The 22,015-nt window shown below is 37.0% G+C and overlaps 1 protein-coding gene across 2 annotated transcripts in view; it reads left to right on the forward strand.

Moving 5' to 3' along the window:
* The window catches only part of LOC121371314 (MAPK/MAK/MRK overlapping kinase-like), a 67,630-nt gene that overhangs the window by 18,675 nt on the left and 26,940 nt on the right, over positions 1 to 22,015 (forward strand). Inside the window, exons 5-6 of one of the 2 annotated variants that reach the window (XM_041497115.1) lie at positions 1,361 to 1,439; positions 21,823 to 21,871. In XM_041497115.1, the coding sequence (XP_041353049.1) occupies positions 1,361 to 1,439; positions 21,823 to 21,871 (128 nt within the window). Of the gene's footprint in view, positions 1 to 1,360; positions 1,440 to 2,373; positions 2,453 to 21,822; positions 21,872 to 22,015 lie in introns of both variants that reach the window. The other variant, XM_041497116.1, reaches the window with a different exon arrangement.

Here is a 22,015-nt window from a genome sequence, read left to right on the forward strand (position 1 = left end):
GAAAACATTTTGCCATGGGTGAAATGGCACACCGATGGCAGTTTTGAAAACATTTTGCCATGGGTGAAATGGCACACCGATGGCAGTTTTGAAAACATTTTGCCATGGGTGAAATGGCACACCGATGGCAGTTTTGAAAACATTTTGCCATGGGTGAAATGGCACACCGATGGCAGTTTTGAAAACATTTTGCCATGGGTGAAATGGCACACCGATGGCAGTTTTGAAAACATTTTGCCATGGGTGAAATGGCACACCGATGGCAGTTTTGAAAACATTTTGCCATGGGTGAAATGGCACACCGATGGCAGTTTTGAGCCTGCCTGTGGCAATTTCTGGAACAGTCACTTTTGCAGCTCAACTAAATATGACTGAAAGGTTATTTTGTTGCATGTAGACACACTTCAAATGTACAAATTTAAATCCTGCCAGATAATGTATATATGTATATATATTTATTTTGCTGTTGGTGAGGAGTTTATATGAAGATATAATTTTTTATTTTTTTAAAGAGTTAAAAATCAGGTCTAGTTTTGTAATAATCTTTTGCACCACAAAAACTTTCACAATGTAGGTCTACTGTACATTTTTACTTTTATTAAGTAAGAATAATTTTATCCTGTTTTGTCCTTAGATTCCATTCAAAATTACTTTTATTATGTTGAAAAGTAATAAAAAAATATTCAAATAGATATGATATTCAACTTATCATGTTACAGAAATTTAGTTCTTACATTTGCTCATCCATCAAAAGTAACCAATTAGTATTTGTTCTTTACTGAAGAATAGGTCACCATAACAATTTATTTCTTCAAAAGAACATCTTTATATTGTCTAGAATGATTAATATTATATTAGCTACTTCATTATATAAGTCAACAAAAGAAATCCTATTGCTGTTATTAATTATTTACACGTGCTGTTAAACATTTCTAATTTTTCAACATAAGTACCAGGGTACTGGTATACTGCAGTGGTGGATCAAGGGGTGGGGGGTGGGATAGGGTGGCTAGCCACCCCCTCCCTTCCTGGGCAATTTTTTTTTAATGTTCATTCCAAACATATTTAATGAATTTTACAAATTAATTGCAGTCGCTATACTGCTCGACAATTGCCATTTTTAGCAAAATACATTAAACATGATGTCACAGACAAAATGTTATGTTTGTACCTGTGATGTTTAATGTTATCTTTACTGTAAGCCCCTGCTGGTTCACTCCATCCCAGTCCAGCAACCACCACCCCGTATTTTCTAGATCTGCCACTGTACTGTTCAAGGATCTTTTGTTTTTCTTATTTTTCAAGATATATTTTATTGTGGTTTAAAGTTTGTATGACACTGAGAGTGATTTATTTGTAGGTAAAAGACATTACCTACCTGAGGGGAAAGTGAAACAATATATGTATCAACTTCTTAAGTCAGTAGACCATATGCATAGGTAAGCTGTGGAATCTGGTAGAAGCTATGAATGTGGTCTCGTACACGTAATTCCATCATTTAGAAAACTAGTTGCTTTTTCTGGTAGATTTTTGTTATGCTTAAAGCCAGTACTATCATAGTTCTGATACTGAAGTTAAAAACACTTACCGGTAATTACAACAGATCCTTATCAAACCAAATTCTCAGAAAGATCTAACTGACAATTACATATAAACATTATATGCATCTATTGAATATGAATTGTTCAAGACAGTTTTCAGCAGTTTTTCACAATAAATATAATAAGACATACAGTATTACTATGTAAATGGTGATTATATGGTAATACTGACTTTAAGCACATGATTTCAAACACAAGACAATTGGAACAAATTTGTTGTTATGCATTATCTTGTGAACTGACATTTTCAGAAGTTAATCTACATTTGTTTGAGTTATTTTTATATCAGATTGAAGATTATCAACTCAGGTTCACAAATGTGGCTACTTTCAGCTTAAATAATCTAGATGCAAAATCAACTGTGGCACAAAGCTAATTGAATTGGTTTTGTCTCTGGGGAATATAATTGAAGTTATTGTTAATGTTATAGTAAAATTAATGTCTAGACCATGTCTTTTTCAAATCTTTATTTTTGAATTTTCATAAAAACATTTAAGCCAAAAGAAAACAAAGACTAAAAGTATTAAGGATAAAACTGTATTTAAGACAGGAGGCTCTGAGGAAAATAATTAATTGTTCCATTGCTCATAAATATTTTCTTCAAGACGAGTCAGTGTAAATGTATGTTTACTATGCTCTATTGCAACAACAAAGTGTTTGTTTTGACTTGTGTTTGAAATAGTTATTTAATTACTTCCTGTCCTTCTCACTCACAACTTTGGTTGCTAGATGTTCATGTTCTTCTATTAGGTTTTTCACTTCTATTTTTCAGGGAAGAGAGAATGTTTGGCTGAACAAACTGTTAAAAACTATTTATATCAGTTAATAAAATCTTTAGAACACATGCATAGGTAAGCATGGCAGAGTGTTTTGGTGTGGTACCTTCCCTTTAAAATATCTTCATTTCTATGTTACTGTCTTGCCACTACTAAATATTTAACACTGCCAAATGTCTAACCCTCTATTAATGCATGTGTTTGTTTGTATATGTTACACTGTATCAGCTGCTACATATAATAATATACTAATGCATGTTATATATAATCAACAGCTGTGCAGCTATATATTCAGTTGTGGTTGAAATTCCTATGACCCAACGCCTATCACCATTGAGTTTGGCTATAACACCAATAACATCACTTTTATTAATCTATTATGCCATGGAATTTTAAGTTGTTCATTTTGAATACAACAGGATTGAATCTGAATGACAAAACCGTTATCCATGATCAAGACCGTATCTCTGCACAATGCAGAGTCTAATGGGGATTTGGCAAAATAGTGGTTGATTCCATGAATCTCTATCTAGTGCCTTGTCTATAGGAGGACAGCCAAACTAGTGGTTGATTCCATGAATCTCTATCTAGAGCCTCGTCTATAGGAAGACAGCCAAACTAGTGGTTGATTCCATGAATCTCTATCTAGAGCCTCGTCTATAGGAAGACAGCCAAACTAGTGGTTGATTCCATGAATCTCTATCTAGAGCCTCGTCTATAGGAAGACAGCCAAACTAGTGGTTGATTCCATGAATCTCTATCTAGAGCCTCGTCTATAGGAGGACAGCCAAACTAGTGGTTGATTCCATGAATCTCTATCTAGAGCCTCGTCTATAGGAAGACAGCCCAAACTAGTGGTTGATTCCATGAATCTCTATCTAGAGCCTCGTCTATAGGAAGACAGCCAAACTAGTGGTTGATTCCATGAATCTCTATCTAGAGCCTCGTCTATAGGAAGACAGCCAAACTAGTGGTTGATTCCATGAATCTCTATCTAGAGCCTCGTCTATAGGAAGACAGCCAAACTAGTGGTTGATTCCATGAATCTCTATCTAGAGCCTCGTCTATAGGAAGACAGCCAAACTAGTGGTTGATTCCATGAATCTCTATCTAGAGCCTCGTCTATAGGAGGACAGCCAAACTAGTGGTTGATTCCATGAATCTCTATCTAGAGCCTCGTCTATAGGAAGACAGCCAAACTAGTGGTTGATTCCATGAATCTCTATCTAGAGCCTCGTCTATAGGAAGACAGCCAAACTAGTGGTTGATTCCATGAATCTCTATCTAGAGCCTCGTCTATAGGAAGACAGCCAAACTAGTGGTTGATTCCATGAATCTCTATCTAGAGCCTCGTCTATAGGAAGACAGCCAAACTAGTGGTTGATTCCATGAATCTCTATCTAGAGCCTCGTCTATAGGAAGACAGCCAAACTAGTGGTTGATTCCATGAATCTCTATCTAGAGCCTCGTCTATAGGAAGACAGCCAAACTAGTGGTTGATTCCATGAATCTCTATCTAGAGCCTCGTCTATAGGAAGACAGCCAAACTAGTGGTTGATTCCATGAATCTCTATCTAGAGCCTCGTCTATAGGAAGACAGCCAAACTAGTGGTTGATTCCATGAATCTCTATCTAGAGCCTCGTCTATAGGAAGACAGCCAAACTAGTGGTTGATTCCATGAATCTCTATCTAGAGCCTCGTCTATAGGAAGACAGCCACTCCTGAGGAAATACTTTACTAATGTATTATCCTTCCTACACTGATCAAAGATGACTGCCACCTCAACTAGTTTACTAAATCAAAACTAGCACAGGACAGAGCTCATTGAAATAGGTACACTTCACAACCCTAGTTCTGCACACAATTATTTAGTGGGACCCCACTCATTTCAAACACAATATTGTTTGATAAACTAATAAGAGCTTAACTCAGATTTATACATGGATTTTACTGACTAGATAAAATAACAGTACAGTCACATTCATCACCAATGGTAGGTATGACATTCATAGGTGCACTATTTTAAAGCTTGCAGAATGTCAAACCTTTCCCCAATGTTATATGTTCTCAAACCCGTTCTTTTGTTTATAGAACAGTTTCAATATTTTTTGGTCTGTTAAATTAAATTGCCATCACCTTTTGTTTGTGAACAGAACAAATAACATTTAAACCAAATTTTAATTTCTTTATTAATTCCATAACCTGTTATTTTTATTTTGGAAGCAGTTATAATAACATATAACCTTGTGTTTAGACTGGATTGCCAGTACCTGTTGTGTCTGAACCCAATAAATAAAATTTAAACCAAATTTTAATTTCTTTATTAATTCGATAACCTGTTATTTTTGTTTTGGAAGCAGTTATAATAATGTATAACCTTGTGTTTAGACTGGATTGCCAATACCTGTTGTGTCTGAACCCAATAAATAAAATTTATACCAAATTTTAATTTCTTTATTAATTCCATAACCTGTTATTTTTGTTTTGGAAACAGTTATAATAATGTATAACCTTGTGTTTAGACTGAATTGCCAATACCTTGTGTTTCTGAACTCAGTAAATAACAGTAAAAACAAATTCTTGAATGTTTTTTTTTTGCAGTAAAACCTTTGTCATAATGTTCTACATGTGAATACTTCATTAGCAAGTTAATTAGTGTGCTATGAATAATGGATTGTTGTTACAGTGCCTAGTAAAGCAGAACTGGTTTACGAGACGGCTGGAGTTTCTTAACATTGTTTACCTGTGCACGCCACGGCAACATACCACTGGCTGGTTTTACATCACACCTACACAGTGTTTAGTGGCAAATCAATAGGGCAATTTTCTGCTCGTTTTGTATTCATTGCACAAAATACTCAATCATATACAGGTTCATTGGCCAAGTCTGTGGCAGTTAAGATGAATATACCTGAAGTTTGTGAATGAAATATTAATTTTCTAATTGTCATTATGTAGTCTTAATGACAGCTGGTCAATGGCTTTGCTATGAAAATTATACACTTCCCTACACGTATAATATCATTGTTTTTATGAGCTTATAAACCATATTCTTTTTTTTATTTTGGGGGGGTTTTGGTGGGAAGGGAGAAAGTACATTTCTACACACTCTCTGGAAGGATAAATAAAAAAACATTTTAAAAAACAAATCCATTCATTGGGAATAACTTCAGAGGTTATAACTGGAAAGACTTTTGCTTTAGCCAGTTTTCTGTATAATATTATGTAGCATATTGTAAATCAGGAAATGTTAGCAAACATAAAAGCCATATAAGACACTAATATTTCATGACGCTAAATTTAATGAGACATACAACAGACTGTTCCAAAAAACTTTTGTGTGATTGTTTTGTTGGTGCTTAACTAAACACACAAACAAAAAAGAAATGTTTTATTTAATGATGCACTCAACACATTTTATTTACAGTTATAAGGCGTCAGACATATGGTTAAGAACCACACAGATATTGAGAGAGGAAACCCGCTGTCACCACTTCATGAGCTACTCTTTTCGATTAGCAGCAAGGATCTTTTATATGCACCGTCCCACAGACAGGGTAGTACATACCATGACCTTTGATATACCAGTCATGGTACACTGGCTGGAATGAGAAATAGCACAATGGGCCTACCGATGGGGATCAATCCCTAACTGACTGTGTATCGAGCGAGCACTTTACCACTGGGCTGCCTCCTGCCCGAACACACAACAATGATGACATTCTATTGATTAAATCAAAAGGATAGTAAATGATAATAGTTAGAATGCATGATGTCAGAATTGGTCAAAAATATTATTTCAGCTGATCCTACAACTCAAGTTTATTCTTTTTTCAGTTTCTGATATGACGACCTCACTAAAATTTGATGTCACTACTATGTCACTTATTTTAATTTTCCTACAGTTTAATATGGCTAATTAAATATTTTATGATTTACTGTATTTGTTTGAAAATAATATTTTTTTTTTAGCTAAATACTAAATGTAGCCACTTTATATAAAAGTTAGCAATTGGCTAATTCAGCAAACGGCAGGTTGAGCTTTGGGTTATCTTCTCAACCCTTACTTGTTTTTTAAAAAATGTCTGAAAAATGATGTGGCAAAGCAATTTCACCATCCACATACCCCCACAAACATAAATAATGTACTATAGTGGAAAACAAGTTCAAATTACATATTTGTTTCATTCTATTTCCGTGTACAATATAGTTTGTATTTTGAGCCCAGTTGGCAATATATCACTCCAGGAATATATATCCCGCTCGAGGAATATGTAGGATATATGACTCCCAGAATACGTCTGATAAACAATGTCTAACGTGTTATCTGTCAGGTTTCATCATGACATTATGTGTGTTTGATCTCAAGTGGGGCCACTAATATCATGTGATGCACAGGACTGCATACATGCTTATTTCATATGACATCTTTGGCTTTTTCAGTGGCAAACAAAAAACATTTTATACTGAAAGGCAAAAGAAATGCATCAGTGAATACAAATGAAAGGAAATAAATGCATATTTCATGACAACTTGGCATATTTTATGTTACAATTGACTGTTAGGTGTTATGTGATCTAAAGAAGAAAAATGCTACCATACAGATAATTTTGCATATTTTATCTTGTAATTGACCGTTAGGTGTTGGGTGATCTAGCAAAGAAAAATGAAGGAAGAAAAGAAATGTTTCATTTAACGACACACTCAACACATTTTATTTAGGGTTATATTGTGTTGGACAAAAAAAGGACCACACAGATATTGACAGAGGAAACCTGCTGTCACCACTTCATGGACTACTCTTTCCAATTAGCAGCAAGGGATCTTTTATATGTACCATCCCACAGACAGGATAGTACATACCACAGCCTTTGTTACACCAGTTGTGGAGCACTGACTAATGAGAAATTACCTAATGGGGCCACCAATGGGGATCGATCCTAGATCCCTGTTGGTGGGCCCATTGGGCTATCCTAGATCGAGCGTGCATCAGGCGAGCGCTGTACCACTGGGCTACATCCCAACCCCCCCAAAAAATTAACAATACATACAGTGTGTTGTGCTCTTTGGCAACAATTGCACAGATAAATAACCTTAGCCATTAACAGACTAGTACATCAAAGGCCATGGTATGTGCTATCCAGTCTATGGGATGGTGCATATAAAAGATCCCTTGCTGCTAATCGAAAAGAGTTGCCCATGAAGTGGCAACTGCAGGTTTCCTCCTTCAATATCTGCGTGGTCCTTAACCAAATGTCCGACGCTATATAACCGTAAATAAAATGTGTTGAGTGTGTCATTAAATAAAACATTTCCTTGATTTCATTAGCCTTTAACAGTGATTTTGAGCTACTCCATTTCACAAATTAAACAAAATTAGTAACTGAAAACAACACCTCAATACAAGCTATCATCTTTATACATTTTTCCACAGTTAAGATCAGTATCTAAAATGGTATGAAGATTTATAATTGTTAAGATCTGTATACTGTTTAGAATGGTATTAGGATTTATAATTTACAGTTGTTAATATCAGTATGCTATTTATAGTGGTATTAAGATTCATAATTTATAGTTGTTTTAATCACCATCTAGAATAGTATTTTGATTAGGCTTTCGACCACTCCTAGGTGGTTATGGGTTTGAAATGTTTGAAATTGGACATTGCATGCTATGCCATTTGCCAAATATTAAACAGTAGTTCTCTTACTATGATCTATCTAAAATTTATAAGTATATATCTTTTAATTTTCAAGATTTTAGGGAACGTAATTTTACCCTCCTTACTCTCTGGATTTATAGTTTACAATGGTTATGATCACTATCTAGAATGGTATTAAGATTTATAGTTTACAATGGTTATGATCACTATCTAGAATGGTATTAAGATTTATAGTTTACAATGGTTATGATCACTATCTAGAATGGTATTAAGATTTATAGTTTACAATGGTTATGATCACTATCTAGAATGGTATTAAGATTTATAATTTACAATGGTTATGATCACTATCTAGAATGGTATTAAGATTTATAGTTTACAATGGTTATGATCACTATCTAGAATGGTAAAAAGATTTATAGTTTACAATGGTTATGATCACTATCTAGAATGGTATTAAGATTTATAATTTACAATGGTTATGATCACTATCTAGAATGGTAGTGAGATTTATAATTTACAATGGTTATGATCACTATCTAGAATGGTATTAAGATTTATAGTTTACAATGGTTATGATCACTATCTAGAATGGTAGTAAGATTTATAATTTACAATAGTTATGATCACTATCTAGAATAGTATTAAGATTTGTAATTTACAATAGTTATGATCACTATTTAAAACAATATTAAGATGGTCAGAAATATTAAATATGGTGGTTCTAACTTGGACAGTTAAATATCTACTAACTGATCTGACCTACGTTCAGCCAACTGTTTTTTACTAAATGTTTGTGAACTATTTTGATTGATTCTTGAAGTGGTCATTCAGTTTAGTGTGTAGCATAAAAACCAGTTTATCAAGCACTAGTAACAAATGGCTGGCTGAACTTATCTTTGATTGTACTGGTACTGGGACAATATTTAGTTTGTGACTTACTTTTGCCTTTTGGTATATGTTATAATACGACAGCGCCTTGTGCTGATCAAAACAGGCACCGACTTGAAAATATTTGTATATATACATGTCTATGTACAGTGTGTGTATTCAATTCATTGTAGTAATGTTACAATCTATATACATGTATATGTGCTCCATATTCCCTTTTGTGATAGGTACCAGATTATTTTACACCCAGTATCTAGTGTGTTTGTATACATGTTTGGTGTCATTAATGATCATTCATTCATTCATTCATTCATTCATTCATTCATTCATTCATACATTCATTAATTTGTTCATGTGTGGTCAGTCTAGGATCGATCCTCATTGGTGGGTTCGTTGTTTCTTGTTCCAGCCTGTGCATCATGATTGGTATATCATAGGCCATGGTATGTGCTACCCTGACTATGGGATGATGCATATAAAAGAGCCCTTATTACCAATGAAAAAAGTAGCGGGTTTCCTCTCTGAGACTATATGTCAAAATTAGCAAATCCCATCCAATCCATGCATCCAACCATCCAACCAACCCATCCATCCAATTGATGCATCTTTGCAACAACCAACTCAACCCATCCAACCCATCCTTCCATCCATCCACTGGTCCGTCCATCCATCCATCCATCCATCCATCCAATCCATCCAATCCATCCATCCATCCATCCATCCATCCATCCATCCATCCATCCATCCATCCATCCATCCATCCATCCATCCATCCATCCAATCCATCCATCCATACATCCAATCCATCCAATCCATCCATCCATCCATCCATCCATCCATCCATCCATCCATCCATCCATCCATCCATCCATCCATCCATCCATCCAATCCATCCATCCATCCATCCATCCATCCATCCATCCATCCATCCATCCATCCATTCATTCACATACACACAATTCTAAATACAGATCTCAACAAAATGTTCTATAAATGTATTTTCAACATTTTCTAATATAAGATGTCCAGTGGTTATGATCATTATTTAAGATGATCTTTTAATATGTCAAACATCATGGTTCTATAAACTTTGACAATACGGCAAGTTTGTACTGGCCATTAGCCAAACCGTTAGGACACTAACCTCGTGTGGGTTTTTTTTGGTTCTTTTGTGAGGTGATATTATATAAATAGAGCGTACACACACACAATAATATTATACTGAGATCTCAAGAAAATGTTCTGTGTGTTTAATTGTGTGAAGTTGTTGTCAGGTGGGTTAGGTGTACAATGTTGTTTGCGCAGTAGACTATGGTCAACTGGCATTCTAAATGTAATATAGCTGGCTTCAGTAGAGTAGAGGTTAAGTGATTGGACTCATAGATACTGGCTTTAACATCCTGGTTCACTCAAAGGGGTGGTATATAAGGCCTCTACATAGAGCATATTTTATGTTTTTTTGTCAAATATGATTTATATCTCATCGAGTGAAGTGTGCAAACAAATCATATTTGACCAAAACACATGAAATGTTTTATTTATTATATAACTTTTGGCAATTTACCTTTATTTTTAAAATGCTAGCAGCAAAATAGTTGCGGCTTCCTTACAGTGAAGATAACACTTTCTACAGTGACGATAACACATTTTAGAGTGAAATAGTGAAATTTTCACTCTAAAATGTGTTATCGTCACTGAATGACCGATAACACTTTTATTTCACTGATATTTTAAGATATTTCACTAAATGTTATATAATAAACTATTATTTCTTACACCAGCTTCAGATAACAATACCAGAGCATATTATTTAATCTGCCACTGTTAGATGTTCACTACCGACCTCGGTGGTGTCGTTGTTAAGCCAACAGACAAAAGGCTGGTGGGTACTGGGTTCGCAGCCTGGTACGGGCTCCCACCCAGAGCGAGTTTTAATGACTCAATGGATAGGTGTAAGACCACTACACTGACTACTCGCTCGTAAACCACAGCTGAAGTGTGTTTCCAGGAAAGTATGCTTGAACGTTAATTGAATATAAGCACAGAAATAACCATTAATTAATGAAAACATCTCTCTCACACCAGCCTCAGTGGTTTAGTGGTTAAACTGTTGGACATAAGGCTGGTAGGTACCGGCTCCCACCCAGAGCACGTTCTACTCCATGGGTATGGGGGTTGGACATAAGGCTGGTAGGTACCGGCTCCCACGCAGAGCACGTTCTACTCCATGGGTATGGGGGTTGGACATAAGGCTGGTAGGTACCGGCTACCACCCAGAGCACGTTCTACTCCATGGGTATGGGGGTTGGACATAAGGCTGGTAGGTACCGGCTCCCACCCAGAGCACGTTCTACTCCATGGGTATGGGGGTTGGACATAAGGCTGGTAGGTACCGGCTCCCACCCAGAACACGTTCTACTCCATGGGTATGGGGGTTGGACATAAGGCTGGTAGGTACCGGCTCCCACCCAGAGCACGTTCTACTCCATGGGTATGGGGGTTGGACATAAGGCTGGTAGGTACCGGCTCCCACCCAGAGCACGTTCTACTACATGGGTATGGGGGTTGGACATAAGGCTGGTAGGTACCGGCTCCCACCCAGAGCACGTTCTACTCCATGGGTATGGGGGTTGGACATAAGGCTGGTAGGTACCGGCTACCACCCAGAGCAAGTTCTACTCCATGGGTATGGGGGTTGGACATAAGGCTGGTAGGTACCGGCTCCCACCCAGAGCACGTTCTACTCCATGGGTATGGGGGTTGGACATAAGGCTGGTAGGTACCGGCTCCCACCCAGAGCACGTTCTACTACATGGGTATGGGGGTTGGACATAGCCCAGTGGTAAAGCGCTCTCTTGATGTGCGGTCAGTTTAGGATCAATCCCTGTTCCAGCCAGTGCACCACGACTGGTGTAACAAAGGCCATGGTATGTACTATCCTGTCTGTGGGATGATGCATATAAAAGATCTCTTGCTACTAGTCGAAAAGAGTAGCCCATGAAGTGGCGACAGTGGGTTTCCACTCTCTCTCAATATGTGTGGTCCTTACCCATATGTCTGATGCCATATAACTGTAAATAAAATGTGTTGAGTGCATCGTCAAATAAAACATTTCCTTCCTTCCATGGGTAGGTGTTAGGCCACAACACAGACTGCTTTCTAACTACTGGTAACTAATAACAGCTAAACATTTCCTTCCTTCCATGGGTAGGTGTTAGGCCACAACACAGACTGCTTTCTAACTACTGGTAACTAATAACAGCTAAACATTTCCTTCCTTCCATGGGTAGGTGTTAGGCCACAACACAGACTGCTTTCTAACTACTGGTAACTAATAACAGCTAAACATTTCCTTCCTTCCATGGGTAGGTGTTAGGCCACAACACAGACTGCTTTCTAACTACTGGTAACTAATAACAGCTAACCACTTACTTCTATCCTAGACAAATAATCCATATAGCTGAGTTGTGTCTAGAATAGCATGTTTGAATGTTAATTGGATATAGGCACAAAAACTAAGTTAGAATAAATTAAAAATGTTATATAGGTCATGATGACCTACTTTGAAACCTTAACAATAGGTAAATTATTCAGAAATAATTATATAACCAGCTAGATGTGAAAAATGTGGATGCGTGGTTATTCAGAAAATGTCATTTGATATTTGAATTAATAGAACCCCCCCCCCACACACACACACACACACACACTATATGCTAGATTAAAGAAGGAAGGAAGTAAGGAAATGTTTTATTTAACGACATACTCAACACATTTTATTTATGGATATATGGCATCAAACATATGGTTAAGAACCACACAGATATTGAGAGGAAACCTGCTGTCGCCACTGCATGGGCTACTTTTTTATTAGCAGCAAGGGATCTTTTATATGCACCATCCCACAGACAGGATAGTACATACCACAGCCTTTGTTATACCAGTTGTGGAGCCTTAACAATAGGTAAATTATTCAGAAATAATTATATAACCAGCTAGGTGTGAAAAATGTGGATGTGTGGTTAATCAGAATATGTCATTTGTTATTTGAATTAATAGAAAGAAAAACCCAACTATATGTTAGGTTAAAGAAGGAAGGAAGGAAATGTTTTATTTAATGATATACTCAACACATTTTATGTATGCTTATATGGTGTCAGACATATGGTTATAGACTACACAGATATTGAGACAGGAAACCTGCTGTCACCATTTCATGGGCTACTCTTTTTCAATTAGCAACAAGGGTTGTTTTATATTCACCATCCCACAGACAGGATAGTATATACCACAGCCTTTATTACACCAGTTGTGTAGGTGAAAGAAAATCAGTTGTGGGTTTTGATATAAAATATTTAGATTCTGTTATCCATCAATCATTAATCAATAAATACAGATTTAAAAATTGATCCCTTTTCTTTTGGTTCAAACTATTTTTATTGCTAGGTTTTATACATCGATAAAATAATGGCATGGAATTGCCTATTTCTGTGGCTTTATTCAACTGTATATGAATGATTTCTTTTCTCTGTCACTGCCTAAATCCTAGCTGTATGGAAATACTATATTGTGTATTGTTCACTTCGACAGACTATTTGTGCTATATGGGTCATGATTTACATACAACACAACATTTTATACCAGTTTTATAACACAACCAATTTTTTTTTAATAGTGGAGCAGCAAAGACCAACTTATTTTTGTGATAAGGAGAACTAGTGTTGACACAAGATTTGTAGGAACATTTAAATAAATTTTAAGTGTTTGAACAGTCCAGAAATAATTTAAAGTGATACAGTGTATATTCATTAGAAACCCGACATGACCATACAAATGTTGTAAACCTTGTTATGCAAAACTAGACTTGTGTGAGTGGCACATGAACAAAATAATTTTTTGTACAATTTTCACAGGCAGTAATTATGGTTCAAGTATGCTGTGCTAGGCACACACAGCTATCTTGGTTGTCTATCAGATCACCAGTTAATGGTTACACTGGTTAGTGAGAAGGAAGTCAGTGTAATGGCCCATTATATTATTAAGCCATTAGAACTCATTCCAGGATGGGTTAATGGTCAGTCGTTAATGGCTTGCGAGAGAGAAGTCAGTGTAGTGGTCTTAACCTTATTGAGACATTAAAACTCTGGTTGAAAGCCGGTAATGGGATGCAAACCCAGCACCTACCAGCCTTAATGTTGGTGACATAACTGCTGTGTCATGAAGGCCAGCATTTGGTTTTAAACAAAGATATACTCAACAAAATTAATTATGAAAAGGAGGTATCAAAAAGCCATAAATGAAAACACTGATGTGACAGCTTTCTTCCTCAATCCAATTATTGTGCAGTCATCATAAAGTGTTCAGTATTGTGCAGTCATCATAAAGTGTTCAGTATTGTGCAGTCATCATAAAGTGTTCAGTATTGTGCAGTCATCATAAAGTGTTCAGTATTTTGTAGTAAAAGAATCAGATTAAGGGTCTGTATACATTTTCAACATTTTTCTTTATAATATGGTTTAAAATAGGAACACATAGCCATCATCGGTATGATTTGATTTTTGTGTGCACCAGTGGTCAAAATGTACTCGAACAAGGTTTAAAAATCATAGGTGATCATAACTTGCTGACATATACGGTAATATAACTGACCAAAACATCTACTAAACACTTAGCAGTAATTAATATTGTTGAGTGTATGTATATGTTAGATCTACAGGGCAGGGCTGTACCCTGATCAAAATCCTAGGGGGAGGCACTACTTTTTATAAATAAATGAAACACTATACAAATTAAACCCCGAGATGTGTATGCTATTTTCTGGAGAAAAAAAGAAAAGAAAAAAGGTGAGATTCTCAGGGGGGTAAATGCCCCCCCCCCCCATCTCCCACCCCCCAGAGGGTATGGCCATGCAGGGCATGTAAGAGAATGGAACAAACCTGATCTTGTTGATGTTAACTGGCTTGTTATTACACACTCTTGAAGGACATTCAGCAGCTAAATCCTTATTCAATGAAACCGTATGGTACAAGAATTACTAAGCAGTTGCCAATGAAATTTAGGTTTACAAGTATAGTCATGCCTGTGATTGTTGTGAAAATTTATCAGAATAAAATGAGTCAAGTTGTGTTGTCTTAAATGTAAATGTATGCTTGAATAACATGAAATGGTAAATTGAATGGTTTAAGCTATAAGCCTTAAGGCTGGTACCGTAGATACTGGTTTCACGTCATGCTACCCTTCCCACCCAGAGTGAGATTTAAAGCACCATACAACCATTTGTCTGGTCATTTCTGGTCACGGCATGCTACCCTTCCCACCCAGAGTGACATTTAAAGCACCACACAACCATTTGTCTGGTCATTTCTGGTCACGTCACGCTACCCTTCCCACCCAGAGTGAGATTTAAAGCACCACACAACCATTTGTCAAGTCATTTCTAGTCACGTCACGCTACCCTTCCCACCCAGAGTGAGATTTAAAGCACCACACAATCATTTGTCAAGTCATTTCTGGTCACGTCATGCTACCCTTTCCACCCAGAGTGAGATTTAAAGCACCACACAACCATTTGTCAAGTCATTTCTGGTCACGTCACGCTACCCTTCCCACCCAGAGTGAGATTTAAAGCACCACACAACCATTTGTCAAGTCATTTCTGGTCACGTCATGCTACCCTTTCCACCCAGAGTGAGATTTAAAGCACCACACAACCATTTGTCAAGTCATTTCTGGTCACGGCATGCTACCCTTCCCACCCAGAGTGAGATTTAAAGCACCACACAACCATTTGTCAAGTCATTTCTAGTCACGTCATGCTACCCTTCCCACCCAGAGTGAGATTTAAAGCACCACACAGCCATTTGTCTGGTCATTTCTGGTCAACGTCACGCTACCCTTCCCACCCAGAGTGAGATTTAAAGCACCACACAACCATTTGTCAAGTCATTTCTGGTCACGGCATGCTACCCTTCCCACCCAGAGTGAGATTTAAAGCACCACACAACCATTTGTCAAGTCATTTCTAGTCACGTCATGCTACCCTTCCCACCCAGAGTGAGATTTAAAGCACCACACAGCCATTTGTCTGGTCATTTCTGGTCAACGTCACACTACCCTTCCCACCCAGAGTGAGATTTAAAGCACCACACAACCATTTGTCAAGTCATTTCTGGTCATGTCACGCTACCCTTCCCACCCAGAGTGAGATTTAAAGCACCACACAACCATTGTCTGGTCATTTCTGGTCAACGTCACGCTACCCTTCCCACCCAGAGTGAGATTTAAAGCACCACACAACCATTTGTCTGGTCATTTCTGGTCAACGTCACACTACCCTTCCCACCCAGAGTGAGATTTAAAGCACCACACAACCATTTGTCAAGTCATTTCTGGTCACGGCATGCTACCCTTCCCACCCAGAGTGAGATTTAAAGCACCACACAACCATTTGTCAAGTCATTTCTGGTCATGTCACGCTACCCTTCCCACCCAGAGTGAGATTTAAAGCACCACACAACCATTTGTCTGGTCATTTCTGGTCACATCACGCTACCCTTCCCACCCAGAGTGAGATTTAAAGCACCACACAACCATTTGTCAAGTCATTTCTGGTCACGGCATGTTACCCTTCCCACCCAGAGTGAGATTTAAAGCACCACACAACCATTTGTCAAGTCATTTGTGGTCAATGTCATGCTACCCTTCCCACCAGTGTGAGATTTAAAGCACCACATAACCATTTGTCAAGTCATTTGTGGTCAATGTCACGCTACCCTTCCCACCCAGAGTGAGATTTAAAGCACCACACAACCATTTGTCTGGTCATTTCTAGTCACGTCACGCTACCCTTCCCACCCAGAGTGAGATTTAAAGCACCACACAACCATTTGTCTGGTCATTTCTGGTCAACGTCACGCTACCCTTCCCACCCAGAGTGAGATTTAAAGCACCACACAACCATTTGTCTGGTCATTTCTGGTCACGTCATGCTACCCTTCCCACCCAGAGTGAGATTTTAAGCACCACACAACCATTTGTCTGGTCATTTCTAGTCACGTCACGCTACCCTTCCCACCCAGAGTGAGATTTAAAGCACCACACAACCATTTGTTAAGTCATTTCTGGTCACGTCACGCTACCCTTCCCACCCAGAGTGAGATTTAAAGCACCACACAACCATTTGTCAAGTCATTTCTGGTCATGTCACGCTACCCTTCCCACCCAGAGTGAGATTTAAAGCACCACACAGCCATTTGTCTGGTCATTTCTGGTCACGTCATGCTACCCTTCCCACCCAGAGTGAGATTTAAAGCACCACACAACCATTTGTCAAGTCATTTCTAGTCACGTCATGCTACCCTTCCCACCCAGAGTGAGATTTAAAGCACCACACAACCATTTGTCTGGTCATTTCTGGTCACGTCACGCTACCCTTCCCACCCAGAGTGAGATTTAAAGCACCACACAACCATTTGTCTGGTCATTTCTGGTCACGTCATGCTACCCTTCCCACCCAGAGTGAGATTTAAAGCACCACACAACCATTTGTCTGGTCATTTCTGGTCACGTCATGCTACCCTTCCCACCCAGAGTGAGATTTAAAGCACCACACAACCATTTGTCTGGTCATTAGCAGCTTGATATAGTCTGCTTTAAGAAATAGTTTATCATTAAAAATTCATATAAAATACTGGATTGACTTTTCATATCTTCGATTATTACAAGTAGGGTGACCTATGCTGTGCTTAAATAACCCATTGGTTCCATACAACCATTTGTCTGGTCATTTCTGGTCAGGTCAGGTCATAGGGCTTTACGTGCACATTCAGAGCAAGCTGTTGTAGCGCACGCCTGCTCTGGGCACAAGAGCCGGACTTGGCCGGCTCCTCCATCCAGGACAGGAAATTTCTTATTGTAGCAACTTAATATACTCTGGTTTAATTAATATAATATACTGAAATAATTTTTCAAATCTTTCTTTGATGATTACAATTAGGTTGACCTCTGTAGTATTTAAATAAGCCATTGGTTTGAAATTACTTGTTGCTTTTAGTACTACATGATAACAATTGTGCAATTGTTATACTACCACATGTATACAGGAAAATGAAGCGGTGCTCTGGCATAAGGTATGATATAGCTCGAGTCACCTCCAGCCCTCCCCTTATTGATATTGATTGTGGGGTAAGGCTAAAGGGAAGTCTATGTAATGCTTTGGCAATTGTCGACATCCAAATGGTTGCAAGCCACTGTATCTAAAATACACTTTTTTTTTCCTAAATCTGATGCCAGTGAGCTTTAGTTTGATTATTCTTGAGTCCAGTCATGGCATTAAACTTACATGTTGTTAACCAGAACACCAACACTACATGCATTGTACTTTCTTGTGACATTTTATAAATGTTTAATGTATTACATAACAGTCATGCATAAAAGCCATCACTATTACATTAAACTATAAATATTTTTGTTACTTTGTGCAAGAATTGAAGTAGCGATGTGTTTTATTTTTTGTGTAGTTTTGTGTGTGTTTTTTGTGGCTTTTATACGCCTGTCTATGATGGGTTGTATTATGGTATGGTGTTGTCCGTCAATCCATCCATCTGTACATATGTCTGTCTGTTAACTGTTTCTTGTCCAGTACATATTTTGCATACAGATGCATACAGGACCATCAAACGTCACATGTAAGAACAACTCTGGATGGAAGTGTGTCTCATACTATTACTAGGTCACTGTGACCTACTTTTCACGGTCTACTGCACATAACAGTAAATCCTTGTCCGGACCATATCTTGCATACAGATGCATACAGGACCATCAAACCTCACATGTAGGAACAACTTGGGATCATGGTGTGTCACATACAATTGTTAGGTCACTGTGTTACAAATAACGGGTGTATCATGTACCTCACCGGTACTCTTGTTTAAGTATTGATTGCACAAAAAAGGTGAGTATATTGTTAGGTTTTTTTATGTCCTCCTCATCTGTTTTGGTCCCTCCTCATTGACCATGGTGCCCCTTCATTTGCCTAAATGCTTTCCATCACATTTTCCATATAGCCAAGGCAACTTTTATGACTGACTTTGCCTCTAAATGACCTCATTTCGACTGAATATTACTATTTGAGGTGGTGCAGCAATAATTCTGGTATAGGTGGCACTGTTATCGCTACTGCAGGAAATTTAAAAAGAAAAATGTTGATGCATGAACTCAAAATCGATGAATGCACAGTCCAGAGACCAACAATATGTGTGTGTGTGTATATATATATATATATATATATATTTATATTTAATAGATGTTGTTCACCTTTTGAAAAGTTCATCTGCTTAGCACTTATCCAGTGCATCGAAATATATCCAAGTAGCAGTGGACATGTACATTTAAAAAAAGTAAAGTTTGTTTTATTTAACGACGCCACTAGAGCACATTGATTTTTTATCTTATGATCGGCTATTGGACATCAAACATATGGTCATTCTGACACTGTGTTTTAGAGGAAACCCGCTGTCGCCACATAGGCTACTCTTTTATGACAGGCAGCAAGGGATCTTTTATTTGCACTTCCCACAGGCAGGATAGCACAAACCATGGCCTTTGTTGAACCAGTTATGGATCACTGGTCGGTGCAAGTGGTTTACACCTACCCATTGAGCCTTGCGAAGCACTCACTCAGGGTTTGGAGTCGGTATCTGGATTAAAAATCCCATGCCTCGACTGGGATCCGAACCCAGTACCTACCAGCCTGTAGACCGATAGCCTAACCACAACGCCACCAAGGCCGGTCATGTACATTTAAGTAAAACATTCATTACTCACAGGAAATGGTCAACTCATTTTGGAGTCCTTTTATTGCTAAATCAATGGTGCGGTATTGGAATAATAATTAATTTGTCGAAGTGCAGTGGTGGACCAAACATCACTGGTGATTGCCACAACCTACAGACACAACCTTTTATATTTGTCCAGCAGTAATCAGACATTTTGGATAGCACTGCCTTCTTTTAAAACAAAGTTTGTTTTGTTTAATGACACCACTAGAGCACATTGATGTATTAATCATTAGGTTCATGGATGTCTAACATTTGGTAATTTTGACATATAATCTTAGAGAGAAAACCCGCTACATTTTTCCATTAGTAGCAAAGGATCTTTTAAATGCACCATCCCACAGACAGGGATTATAAATGTTTCTACAAGTCTTTGCCATACAATAAAGTGCCAAACTTAGGAGATGGTCCCTAAATCCAAATTTTGTAATTAATCCTTATAGTTAACAACGAAACACAGTGATATTATCCCTATTCTAATACTACACCTATTATGAGTATCTGTAAAACATTTCATTGTTTTTTTATTAAAGAAATCCCACAAATATAAAAAAATCTAATTATCTATTCTACTTACAATGAAAACGCTTGTAGTAAGTAAAAGTATGATGTAAAAAATTTAAATCTTCACATGATGTCACTGACTTATGAGCAAATCAAATGGCAAATTTATCAGCATTGTAGTTTATCTTTTGAACATGGATATGATTGGACTTTTCATTTGTGAGCGGTGTTTCAACCTCATATTGAATTATTTTGATGAATTCACCTGGTATAATTTTGTACAAAAACCACATTGATGGGGTAGGTCTACAAGTTTATAACTGTTGCTAACATATTTTCACTTAAAGTTTTTATAAATACATAAAATAATATGCATTTACTAAAGGGTAAGATTTATTTTCAAAAGTTTTTTTAAATTGTGCAGTATTTTAAAGCTGTTAATGTTGTTTAAAATTGTGTTATAAAAATCAAGTCATTTCCATCTTGTCTACTTTATTAATTTTATGTATTTTATTGTCCCAAAAAGCATTTTCTAAACAAAAATAAGGCACTTCAGATTGTGATATAATTATTTCTGATGAACCTGCTTGTACCCTTTTGAGAACATAAACTAGAAGAGCAGTCCACAAGACACATGCTGGTGACTGCTGCGATCGATCAGTGACCGGACCTCACTTGGGGTGGGTGGGTGCATGTAACTTTTTGTTCATTGCTGCTAACGAAGTGTTAAACATTACAATGGCACAAAATAATAACAATAAAATCATTTTCATCAGTTTAGTAAAAAAAAATTAAATTATTTATATTAACGTTTAAATATAATGGAAGACACAGAATTAATATACTAATGAAAACACCACACATGAGGCTAATTAAGTGACAGCATATTGGACGAGTTTTCGGAATTTTGTTATTGTGATAAATCCTGGTTGCCAATGACAGCGTACATCTATCGTCTGATTTATTATGAAAATTAACCAAAAGAAAAAGGCTTATATGAAAATTGTATTAGAATGTAAGGCAAATTTTGATAAAAAAATATTTTGTAAAAGCTGATATTTATGATAATCAATCATATTCTATACCTGTATGTCAAGTTTGCTACAACTGTTATTGTCATTCTGTTTACCATAGATCATATTTATACTCATAATGTTTGAATGATAACATTTATATAATTTAGGTTCATAACATATTTACTGTATACATGTATAACAGGTAGGGTTTTTTTGTGTTAAATCTGTTGTTTTTATATTTGCAAATACATTGAAACTTCCATAAACCGGACACCCTCAGCACCAAATAAAATGCCAGTTTTTAAGAGGTATCCGATTTAAAGAAGTTATCTTTTGTACTGATATTTATAAAGGGACCATGAAAAATGTCCGGTTTTGAGAGAATTCCGGTTTAGTCCGGTCTTGAGATTTTTTACTGTACATATATTGTCAGTTTGTGATTGTATATCATGAGGTTTTCTTTTAAAACTTGATCAATTATCTGTTTCTTTATTTCAAAACCATGCACTATGCATTTTTTATTTTCTCTTTTGAAGGAATGGTATTTTTCATCGTGATGTGAAACCTGAAAATATATTGATTAAGGTAAGGGTTTTTTGGTTTAACTTTTCTGTTATTTTAATAATGAGATGTTACAATTTAGAACCTACAGCTCATGTATTAATCAGGATGCATGTGATAACTATTGATTGTTGCGTTTACCAGATACCATTCACAATACGAAAAAGA

The sequence above is a fragment of the Gigantopelta aegis genome, chromosome 4, assembly GCF_016097555.1.
Source record: "Gigantopelta aegis isolate Gae_Host chromosome 4, Gae_host_genome, whole genome shotgun sequence".
NCBI classification, from domain to species: domain Eukaryota; kingdom Metazoa; phylum Mollusca; class Gastropoda; order Neomphalida; family Peltospiridae; genus Gigantopelta; species Gigantopelta aegis.